The sequence below is a fragment of the Lissotriton helveticus genome, chromosome 3_1, assembly GCF_964261635.1.
Source record: "Lissotriton helveticus chromosome 3_1, aLisHel1.1, whole genome shotgun sequence".
NCBI classification, from domain to species: Eukaryota; Metazoa; Chordata; class Amphibia; order Caudata; family Salamandridae; genus Lissotriton; species Lissotriton helveticus.
This window is the reverse complement of record NC_136061.1, coordinates 1,362,931,268-1,362,943,775: the sequence shown is the minus strand read 5'-3', so window position 1 is coordinate 1,362,943,775 and position 12,508 is coordinate 1,362,931,268. Positions and strand designations below refer to the sequence as shown.

Below are 12,508 nucleotides of genomic sequence, written 5' to 3'. Positions count from 1 at the left end.
CTCCCGGTGATCCCGCTGCGCTCTTTTTTCAAGGAGTTAGATCGCCTTCTCACGGAGTTGATTTGGGGAGGCGGCAGACACAGAGTGGCATTAATGACACTATATCTGCCCAAGACAGAGGGAGGTTTAGGAGCACCGGCCTTTGAGGCATACTTTCTGGCAGCACAATTACAATGGCTCTCGTATTGGACGGCAGGGCGACACATGGGGGAATCGATCTCTACGTAGGGCCCCACATCATTACCGGCACTCCGTAGACTGTTGCTGCCTGGAACCAGGCCGACGCGCTCTCAACCGCTTCTGGTTTCAATGGCCCGTACCTGCATGATGAGGGTTCACCGTTTGTCAAAGGACAAACCCCTGTATTCACCCCTACTGCCACTAGTGGGCTTCCCTAGAGGGGACGCATATTACACGGAGGGTGCCCTACGAATCTGGACGGAATTAGTGGATACGGAAATGGAGTCCATGTTCGAAGACGGCCAGATCAAGACGTTTGCTCAAATGATGGAACAATACGATCTCCCACCCGGGCAATTCCTGATACACAGACAACTTGTGGATAGTAGTCAACGGTTCTGGAACCCCAACTTGGAGGAACCCCCGACACATCCAGTAATTCACGCTATTCTACACATGGGGGTAGGTCGCCATCTGATCACCTGGCTTTATAAAGCAGTGCGTACACTGATCCTCCCGACATTACACTCACTGTGCCAGAAATGGGAAACAGACATAGGACGGGAGGTACACGACACAGAATGGGACAATGCCTTAGAATACCCCAAAAAGGTCTCCAGAAATGCACGATTCCGAAACATACAATTCAACATCCTTCACAGGGCTTACCTCACACCGCATCGTCTCCAACAGTTCTATCCTGACACACAATTTACATGCCCCCGCTGCCACGCTCACGCCGCGGACTTCAGACACATGTTCTGGGATTGCCCCACTATCCAGGGGTATTGGGACAGAGTGCACCAAACACTGAAAGACACGACCCAGGTCACAAATATGTCAACTTGGGAGGCTTGTGCTCTTGGGATATTCCGCAAGAAAAAGCCTGAGAAAGTACAATACCGTTTTATGTCCCTAGCCATCCTGCTGGCGAAGAGGGGGATAGCCATGCACTGGAGATCCCCAACAGGCCCGCCAGAGGCAGCCTGGATAGGCGCAGTGAAAAAATGGGGGAAGGCAGAGGAAGAAACACTTAGAGAGGAGGAACTGAAGGGGACCCGTAAACACCCTATCTCCTTAGAATGGGCACAGTTACTACATACCTTTACTCACGAGACAGACCCCCCCCCCCCAGCCACTCACAGGTGAACAACCCCAGACCCAACAACCCGATCCAGCCCCTTTAGCCACAGGGACCATCTGAGAGACACAAGACACTTGAGAGCGCGCCTGATTGTAGGCCGGCCCAGAAACCCCCCTAGACAACGCCACGGACACCGCAATGGCTGTGCAGCCACTCCCCCTCATGTGCGTCTCCTGATATACACCTACACCCCATCGAGAACCTACACTTACCCTGACAACAGAAATCCGGTAGAGCTGCAACTGGAACCCCCCCAAACACCCTACTTTCCCTGTTGTTGATCCCCCACAGTTGAGAATAGTTGAAAGTTGAACCGGCAGACAATCCGGGCACAGTTATACATTGGGAGCACATATAGCTATGATGGATCTCGAAAGATTACGGAAACTCCTGCATTACTAACCCAGCTCACTACGCCTACAAGGGCAGCCCACACCTGACCGAGACATACTGCCATGAGAGGACTGACAGTGCGATATGTGCCTCACCTACCGCCATTTACTGATAGGTAACACGCTATAGCCTATCCAACGCATCATAATATCTCTGAGTCAGGTCGAACACTGGGCACACGAAGCTCTTGACGTATCGAGGAATTACACTTATGATCATAAGACCTGCATTTACCTATTTGATGTACGAATGTCGTAATGTATTGAGATCTATTGTCATGATTTTTGATAGATAAAACCCAATAAAAAAATTTAAAAAAAAAAAAAAACAAGACTTATAATACTTAAGTTCTACTGAACTTAGTTGTTGTAGACCAAAGGGCCTGGCACACCCTGACTACAACTCCTAGAGAGGTTTAGTAGGAAACACTTAGTGTAGGTAGGTGCACACACCACACCTCACTAGTTCATGTCAACCACAGGTGAACCTAGTGTGTCTCTACCTGTGGAAGGTGACCCTCCAAGGGCACCCTCCAACTTTACAACCATCACCAAAAGGGTTGTTTGGACTGGTGCAGGGTGGTCACTAGAATAGTGAACATCATATACCAGGCCAACTTCTCACAGAGTGGACCTGCCGGTATTTGAACCTGTGACCGGGAGTTTGAACACATGACCCTGAAGTGGATGCATTAGTCCACTAAGCCACCAGACCCGACTTAAGCAAAGCTCTGTAGATTTACTTGCCAAGGATACTGCAGATTGGAGTATCGGTGCCTCTCTACAGTGTATATGTCTTCTTATTTTTCCTCTTTCTAAATTGTTTTTGAAATGTTATTGTGTTGTGTTTTTCACTTGAATATTGTTTAAAAGTGCTTGAATATAAGAGATATTTCTCTGGGGAAATGCTTGCAGGTTGTGCAATAGTTATTTGGGTCTAAGCAGAGATTCTCCTTGAACTGCGCTGTTAGGTAACCAGATTGTGTTTGGTAGTGGTACGCCTTCCCATACTGATAATCCAAGTAATGACACAAGAAATTTCATGTTTAGAAAATAAAAGAAAAGATTTACCTTCTCTAAATCTGTGCCTTCTTTGCGCAAATTCTGCAATTGGTAGGCTCCTAATGCTCCACCTTCATCTTGGCAACAGAGGTCAAGAATTATGCTTCCTTGGTCTTCAAAAGCATTGATTTGATGGAAAGAAGCAAATGGCTTGCTGTAATACTTCACAGGGTATAGCTACAAAAGTGTAAAAAAAAAAAAGAACATTGTTTTCCAAAACAAAACTAAAAACACAAACGTTATGACAAAAATGTATATTCCAAAATTTGACACGATAATATAATGGCATCCTAACGGCCTTTTTTCTCTGAAAGTCACTTTATAGACTGCAGCCCAATTCAATACGACCTTGGATTTAAATGGTAATCTGTGTAAGACGGAAGAGTTATTTCATTGACCAAATCACCGAAAAATAACACATTACACACACATATGTAACAGATGTGACCAGGCCAATGAGCCATCCTACTTAATATGGGAACTTTGACATCTTCCAGTTACTGTATCGTGGCTCCTCATCTGAGCTGCAAAGATGACTAATGTTGTAATTATTAGAAAACACAAATTCATAAGATCATTTTGTCTCAAATACATTCTATTAGGTAAAATAAAAGTACAATATGTTTTCAGCAAAATCAAGTGCATGGGTTAGGGCCTTCTGGAATTCTAACTTTGTATACACAGATCTTCTTGAATTTGAGAGTCAATTCTTGGGCTGAAATAAGTGGGTGGAATGTCAATAAGTCTTTGGTCGAACAAAATTCTACATGCTGAGCAGAGATTATTCTATTTGGAGATGGACTTCTGCCAGAAACATAAACCTCAATCCACTTATTGATCGACTCGTTCCTTCGTCTTCTCTGGATCCACTACTTCTGTGTCTTCCTCACCTATGAGCTGCTCTGTGGAATTTTGAGTAATGGAAAACTGAGGTGTGTTCTTTGGCTTGGTTTCCCCAGTATCAGCTTTCAGACCATCTGCCTCTGGGAAGCTCTTGGTTCTTACTTTTACTACTTTAGGGTTAGTACTGAATACCATGTGCTAGGGTTTAACAGAGTCCTGGTAATTCAGTGTACACAAATTGGAATCTTTACATCATTAAGGTACATCAGAGGTGAGAGCAATTCTCCAGAAAAAGTGCTTTACTTTTTTGGCACAGACATTGTATTAGAAAGGATACTAACCTATCTACCTCAGAAAGATGAAAACTAAATTTAAACCTGCTAATAGTTGTTCCCACGTATCACAATCTGAAAACATAGCTGATTTGGGTGGAAATGGGTTCCAACCCGAGAAACAATAAACTTGCAATCCAGTCCATTGACAAACCATGAATTAAATCCAACCATATAATATACAATTTTTTAGGAGAAAATAGCAACAAAGGAGGCAGGAATTATAGTGGAAAACAGACATGACTAAGGGGTCAATCAGTGTTTGGTGGAGCAATTTACAGGCGAAGGAACTACACAAGTTGTACCATCCTTGACCTTGGGTCCTGAATGGCAATGGGCCGTGAGGCATGGTGACAGTCTCCAGTTAACTATTTAAGACAGGGCAACTTTCACTCAAATTACCTGCCCTTGACCGCAAGGCACGGAAATCAATCAATGGTCCAGTGCAGAGGGACATAAATCAAGTGCCTCAGGTCCATTTATTTTGTGTTTTGCAAAAAAAGACTACTGCATTGGGAACTTGTTTTTGAAAAACAAACAGAAATTAGGTGCTACGCCAAAACAACATGACACCCACACAACATTTCCTTCAGCCTACAGGCAGTGTGCAGCTCCACTGTAGGCTCAGTGACACCCACAATGTTAAACATATTTATCTTCTGGGATCTTTTAGTGCTACTGGGGGGTATTGCATTGTACTCCAGTTCTACATTTAATCCTGGCTTTAATAATTTATTTAACTGTCAGTTAATGTATGTTTAATTTATTTAACATTTTCTATTTGTATAGTCCTGTTGTGGTATTCCTTAAAGGGTACATTGTTGGTTAGTAAGCAATGTACAAATATTAAGCTGAACAAAACTAATCTTGAAGCTGATGTTTCATCACTCATCCATCAAAGATTGTTAAAAAGAACATTCCAAAACAATTCCTTTGGCAGGCCTTACCTACAACTGAGATCTGAAAATAAGACAAATCTATACTAATATAATAAAGAGAGAGCCCAAACCTTTGAGGAGGGTAATCTCAGGAACCACAGCACCAATCACAACACCCAATACAGCGTTGGAAAGGTCAGTTGCAGCAGATGGACATAGGCTATGCAGACGCCCACCATATACATTTAAAAGGTAAAAGAACCTTGCCAGCAAAGTAGTCCCTTGTGGGCGTGTCTTCGTTGTGCTGTGGGCGTGTGCTGGAGGTGTGACAAACGGTGGGGGCTTGTGGTACGTTCCGCCCTTCATGCCATGTCTCATATCGTGTGCTGTGGGCGTGTGCTGGGGGCATGGGCGTGTGCGGGGCATGGGATTACGGGGAAAAAAGCAAGCGTTGTGCCCAATATTTCATTGTTTTTTCTTCCCAGGTTCTGTACATTCCAGCTCCGGGTGTCCACCCTGCTCCCTTTAAATACCCCTGCACTCCATAATCATAACCCACCCTTACTCCTTAAAATACCCCAACACCCATAAACACTAACCCATCTTAACCCTATAAATATACCCTGTACCCCAATACCCAAACCTATCCCTAAACCCTAAAAATACCACTGTACCCCAAAACCCAAACCTAGCCCTGAACCCTATAAATACCCCTGTACCTCAAAACCCAAACCTACCCCATAACCCTAAAAATACCCCTGTACCCCAAAACCCAAACCTATCCCTGAGCCCTACAAAATACCCCCGTACCCCAAAACCCAAACCTTTCCCTGAACCCTAAAATACCCCTGTACCCCAAAACCCAAACCTAGCCCTGAACCCTTAAAATACCACTGTACCCCAAAACCCAAACCTACCCCTGTACCCCAAAACCTAAACCTAGCCCTGAACCATAAAAATAACCCTGTACCCCAAAACCCATACCTATCCCTAAACCCTAAAACTACCCCTGTACCCCATACCCAAAACTATATCTGAACCCTTAAAATACCCAAACACCCCAAAACATATACCTCAGTACCCCAAAACATATACCCCTATACCCATACTTACCATATCCAAACATTAAAAAAAAACATGCTTTTACAACGAATGTCGTTGTAAATGTATGCGTGGTAAAAGCATATAAAATGTAATGCCATGCGTTATAATGGCATTGCGGAGTCATGGTACTTCCGTAATGAAAGTATGCGGAGTGATGGTATGCGGAAAGAAAGTTGCGGAATAATGGGTGTTTACCCTCCCCCGGAAAGTACATTGGTGGCACGGCGGCCCACATCTCCAGCAACATACTCATATTTTTTCACCACCGATTTGAAAAATTCACAGGTCTCTCCCATTGATGGCCGGCACCGACATACACTTTTAGACACACCTCCCGCCACAAGTTCTAGAATTGCGAACTTTAGAGCTGGGGAGCTACGTTCGAATCTCGGCATCAGCTCAACATCCTGTGATTCCAGGCAAATCGCTTTGTCTCCCCGTGCCTACCACAAATGAATGTGTTCTTCTGTAATGTAAATTGTGCTCATGCCATGTTGTCGAGTTCGCGCTATATAATATTGCAAGGAAAAATAAAGTAGGGAAACTCGAGTTCACACACTACTGAACGCGCACTCGTCAGTGCATCAGCAGTGCACTGTGAATCGGAGCGTTTCACAGGCCTGTCACAGATAAGAAATGCTATCAAAACGAAATCCTACAAAACAATATACTACTGGCCGGCAGCAATTCATACCCGGACAACGTCAGGACGGGCTGCTAGTTTCTCATATAAAGATCACATTATGCTTTATCAACGCTGTAGGAGAGTAGGGTCTGCTATCCTATGGTCACCCCAAATTTTTGCTTTTTGCTTCACTGGTTTTCGACTACTGAGGCTGTGGGCCTGCTAATCAGACCCCCAGCCTGCTGTTCTCTCTCTAAATTATTAATACATGTGCTATAGGTACATACCACAATTGGAAATGGACTCCTTGTTAGCCCCTGTACCAAGCACTATAGGTGCTCAAGGCATAGGTGCCACCAAGGCCTACCAGGGGCTGCAGCATATCTTTTGCCACCCCTGGCTGGTTCTTAAATTGACACAACTGGCTGATCACTCAGCTGGGGCAAGATGGTGTAATCACCCCTTGCTTAGATATAGTATACCTATATCTAAACCTATATCTGGACACATATAAACCTGTGAGCCACTCCTATGGAAGGCCTTATCAATCCTGGAGGCAGAGTGCGTGGTTTAATGTGAGATGGAGCTCTAGCATGAGCTGAGCCTGTCTGCAGCCCTCGGGAACAAATCCCTAAGCTGTTTCAGGATAATGCCATACCATATACTATTAAGTGCATTATAATCCTCGCGGTTATATAGCAACTTTGGTTTGGATTTATCAAAACATGTCGTGTAAGGTGTCATACGATTTGGAATACTATCCCCTCGCCAGTTCTGGCGACGGGGATAGCATTCCACCCCTCTAGAGGGGTAAGACATGTTACTTTACTTAAATGCGGTTAATTTCTAAAAGGGCCTCAGATCCACAAAATGGATGCTTCTGCCACAGACACAAGTCTGACCCCCTGAAGCTGACCGAAACTCAGCCAAAGGGGCCTGGACAAAGGGTTTCCTGTCGCAGGGAGGTGTCACACCCCCCCAGACAGGAGATAGTGGATTGTAGCAGGGAGGTTTGAAAGAAACCAGACACTGCATGGGGAGCACAAGGCTGCCCCTTGCATAGTCCGGTCAAACCGGTTCTGGGGCACACCAGCCCCAGTCCCAGCGTGGCCTGGATCAAAGGAAAGGGGTGTAACCACCCCCTTCCTGGGTCCCACCCATAGGAGGGGACCTAGCAGGTAATCCAGCCCCCCAGATTCGAATAAGAGTGGGAGCAGTGCCAATGCACTTCAGATTATCCTGATGAAACATAAGAAAAGGAACTCTGGACCCTTCGACATCCTACTCGACGTAGAAGACTGAAGAATCTCCCTTGTGGTCAAGGAGTGACCACCCTGTGCAAACAGGCACCATCCAGCCCTCGACGTCTGCTTTTTGCAGTTCCCGCCGGAGATCAAGCTTGCCTACCTTCTAACAGCCCGATCCACAGTCCCTGCAGAGCTGAGACCCGTGAAGGCGACCGGAAGCGTGGGGCACGCCATCTTGGAAAGACCATGAGACGCTGACCGTGCAGCCCACGAGTGACCCTCGAAGCTGTACAACGGAGTTTGAGAAGCCCCAACCCTGAGCCACTCTTGCACCGAAGTTCAGCCCTCCACACTCGACGAGTGCTGCGTGGGGCCCTTCTGCTTCTTTTGGCTCAACGCGTTGGTCCGGTCACTTGCCAGCTGGCTTGTGGCTCCTGTGCCGACGAAACTTGAAATTCGACTTGCGATTCTGGTTGCTCCAGATTTGCACCCGCTCCCCTGAAAAGGAGCCCCCACTCTGACCCTCCTGGTTCGAGTGAGAAGCAATCTCCCGGTTTCGCGTGGATTGCTTTTGCCAAGTGTTGTTTGCTCCAATCTTGAAGCCGACAGCGCCAACGGCGAGAGCCTGCGTGGGACAGATTGTGACCCGCTCCTGCACGTCGTAGATGCCCCAGAGCCCACGTGACAGCGGAGAGAAGCTCCTTGACAACCACCTGATTGCGCCCGACATTGCCTGGTTCCGTCCTGGTTCCACCCTGGTCACTGCTGAGTTACCCAGACTCTGTCCCCTCTGCTTTCAGGTACTTTTTGACTTGAGTCCACCCTTGGACTCCACCGGACACTTCTCCTTCACCTCGCCTGCAGCCCTTTCAGCTTCAAGCACCAAGAACCTGCGTGACGAAACCCGACTCAAATTCGACCCTGTGCACCCACTTCCTGTGGGTGAGGTAACATTGCAACGCCGGTGTTCCCACACTGGTACACACCTCTAGGGTCTGTGTCTTAAGTTTTGTTCCTCTAGGTTCAGCGGAAGTGTCCTTAAACTCTATTTGTGTAACTTTTACGCACCATTGACTTAACATTGATGCATGCTTGTGCTTTCAGCACTGCACCCGAATCCCGCGGGCTTTTCCCGACTTCAGCATTGCTTGTCCCGACTGCTCCCAGCGATTCCCTAGGCCCTAGGCCTAACCACTGATCGAATGGTCTCTCTTATACAATTTTTTTAGTATATGGTTTGAGTGTCCCCTTGGCCTCATCCAAAATTGTGCAACTTTGTATGTTATACTGTGCTTTTGATTTAACGCTTGTGCCCCTTTACTCATAAAGAATACTGGGGATTGTTTCTAGTAATAAATACATATATTTTTATAATATATACTTGTGTGGTGTCCTTTCATTTGATATTACAGGATTGTATGTGGTAAAACAGCTCGCTTACCACGACCTCTTAAGTTAAGCCTTTAAGGCTGCTTAGTCCATGCTACCCCTAGGATAGCTTGTCTAATAAGGTTGACTTACAACCAGACACCATAAGGGTTGTTTGGACTGATACAGGGTGGTTCCAGAATTGGAAACATCATATATCAGGCCAACTTCTCACATTGGTGGCAGCGGTGGGATTTGAGCTTGCTGTTTGTTTTACCATTGCAATCTTTTTATCAAATTGAAAGATCACATCAAGTACCTTTAGGTACATATAAATCAAAAGCTTAGCATATTTAAGTTCTACTGAACTTAGTAGTTGTAGATTAAAGGGATTAGCACACCCTGACTACAACTCACTAGCAAGGTACAGTAGGGAAACACTTAGTGTAGGTAGGTGCATCACTTACACCACACTAGAGTCATGTCTGACACAGGAAAAGCCTCAGGGTCTGTTCCTGTGACAGTTGACCTTACCCAGGCAACTTCCAGCTATGACAAACTAACCCACAAAGACTTGGTTGCCTTATGCATCTCAAGAGGGTTAAAAAGGGGCAGAAGTCCCACCAGTCCTTCCCTGATAGCCATTCTAGAACAGGATGACTTAGAAAAGGCAAATGCAGTTCCCTTAGAATCAGGAGATGGAGTGAACCCCCCAGCCACTGAGACCACCCCAGAGGAGGAAGATGAGGAGGTAGAAGAGGAGGAGGACTCAGAGGTAGAGGACCCTGAAGATCAGGATCAGGGGGTTAACCAGGTTGTAGTTGCCAGGCTTAACCAGGCCAACTTAAACCTACTGGGAAATGGAGAGGGCCAGCACCTCCCCAGATCCCACCAGATCATTCTCCCAGGCAACAGAAGAATGAGATCTCCATCAGGGGACTCTCATATTTCTAGTGCCTCAAGAGAATCTCAGAGAGGTATGACTGCCTCTCAGAAGATAGAGCATAAGGCCAGGATGAGAGCTGTCAAACTCCAAATAGAGAGGGAGGAGGTAGCCCTGGCTCAAGCTAGACTTGCCTTGGCAAGAGAACAGAAGTTGTGTGGCTTAGATGCCACTGGTGGCAGCAATATTCCTAGAGAAAAAGACAGGAGCTATGATAATAGAAACCTGACAAAAATTGTGCCCCCCTACAAGGAAGGGGATGACATCCACAAATGGAGGACTGCTCTTGAGAGAGCCTGCATGGTACAGCAGGTTCCTCAGGATCAGTGGGCTGCAATTTTATGGTACTCCTTTTCAGAGAAAGGGAGGGACAGGCTCCTCACAGTTAGACCTGAGGATGCCAAAAACTACTCTGTCTTGAAGAGTGCTCTTATTGAAGGGTTTGGCCTAACCACTGAGCAATACAGGTTGTTGTTCAGAGACACCCAAAAAGCACAGACTCAAGACTGGACTGATTTTGTTGAGTGTGCCACTAAGGCTCTGGAGGGTTGGTTGCAGGGAAGTAAAGTTTCAGACTATACAGGATTGTACAATCTTATCATGAGAGAACTGATCCTTAATAACTGTATAAACCAGCTGTTGCATCAATACCTTATTGACTCTGATCTGACCTCTCCCCAAGAATTGGGAAAGAAGGCAGACAAATGGGTCAGAACAAGGATTAAGCAGAAACCCCAGAACCAAGGTGGTGACCAGAAGAAAACAGACCAGAAGGGTGGGAATCAGAAAGATAAAGAAAAGGACCAGAAGTCTTCAGGCCCCCAAAATAGTAACAAGGAGGGTGGTTCCCAAAATGGAAAGAAGAAAAAGAAGAATGATGGCCCAAAGAAACCTTGGTGTAATACCTGCAAATCAGTTTCACACTGGGGCAGTGAATGCACCAAGAAAAATCCAGTCCCCACCACTGCAGCTCCTAAAGCACCTGCACCCCCTAGTTCAGTAAGCAGTGGTGGAACACAGCCAAAGGGTGTAGTAGGGTTAACTCTGGGTACTGAAGTAGGATCTGGCCTAGTCAGAATCCCTACTCAGGCAGTTCTCCTATATGATGTGGACTTGGCTTTGTCCACTACAGTGAGTCCCAGTAACCTGGGCAAATATAGGCAGACGCCTTTAATCAATGAGAAACTGGCTCAGGCCTACAGGGACACATGTGCCAGTGTCACAATGGTGACACCTGACTTTGTGGACCCTGGACAGATTGTACTAGGTGAAAGTTACCTAGTGACCAATGCAAGCAACTCCACTACTTCCCATAGTGTGGCAGTTGTGAACTTCTCCTGGGGAGGGGTAGATGGCCTAAAGAAAGTTGTTGTGAGTGCAGACCTCCCAGTAGACTGTCTGTTAGGCAATGATCTTGAAAGCTCAGTTTGGTCAGAAGTGGAGTACAGGACTCATGCAGAAATGCTAGGGATTTCAGCACATGTCCTTGCAGTGACAAGGACTCAGGCTAAGAAGTGCCTTCCTGAACCAGTGGTGGATCTTGGAACAATAGACCAACCACAACCCAAGAGAAGAAGCAAGAGAGGAAAAGCTGAGCCTTCCACCTTGCCCCAGGTTGATGATCAGGTTTCACAGGAAACTGATTCTGCAGTCCAAGAGGAGACTGTCTCTGAGGAACTTGAACCTGACCAGGTTGAGTTTCTGGGGACAGGGGGGCCCTCAAGGGCAGACCTGAGGCAGGCTCAATTAGATTGCCCTTCACTTGAACCCCTCAGACAGCAGGCTGCTGCTGAGGCTGCAGGGAATGCCCAAGGTACCCATACTGTGTATTGGGATGATGGACTCCTTTACTCAGAGCCTAGAGACCCCAAGCCTGGTACAACCAGGAGGTTGGTTATACCTCTGAAGTTTAGGGGTTTCCTTCTTACCTTGGCCCATGATATTCCCCTTGCAGGACACTTAGGCCAGAACAAAACGTGGGACAGGCTTGTTTCACACTTTCACTGGCCTCATATGTCAGAAAATGTCAAGGAGTTTTGTCGCTCCTGTGTCACTTGCCAAGCCAGTGGTAAGTCAGGTGGCACAACAAAGGCCCCCTCATACCACTACCTGTGGTGGGGGTACCCTTTGAAAGAGTTGGAATAGATATTGTGGGTCCCATGGATCCTCAAACAGCATCTGGGCACAGATTTATACTGGTGGTAGTGGATCATGCCACCAGGTATCCAGAAGCTATTCCCCTGAGGACCACCACAGCACCTGTGGTGGCAAAAGCCCTAATTGCAGTTTTCTCAAGAGTGGGCTTCCCAAAGGAGGTATTATCAGACAGAGGTACCAACTTCATGTCTAGCTATTTGAAAGCAATGTGGAAGGAATGTGGAGTAAACTAC

General features: G+C 46.5%; 1 protein-coding gene across 4 annotated transcripts in view; it reads right to left on the bottom strand.

Annotated features, from left to right (window-relative positions):
* Window positions 1–12,508, bottom strand: part of LOC144823468 (carotenoid-cleaving dioxygenase, mitochondrial-like) — a 501,856-nt gene that overhangs the window by 131,133 nt on the left and 358,215 nt on the right. For all 4 annotated transcript variants that reach the window (XM_078682005.1, XM_078682008.1, XM_078682007.1 and 1 more), the window contains one exon: window positions 2,788–2,955. In XM_078682005.1, the coding sequence (XP_078538131.1) occupies window positions 2,788–2,955 (168 nt within the window). The remainder of the gene's footprint in view (window positions 1–2,787; window positions 2,956–12,508) is intronic.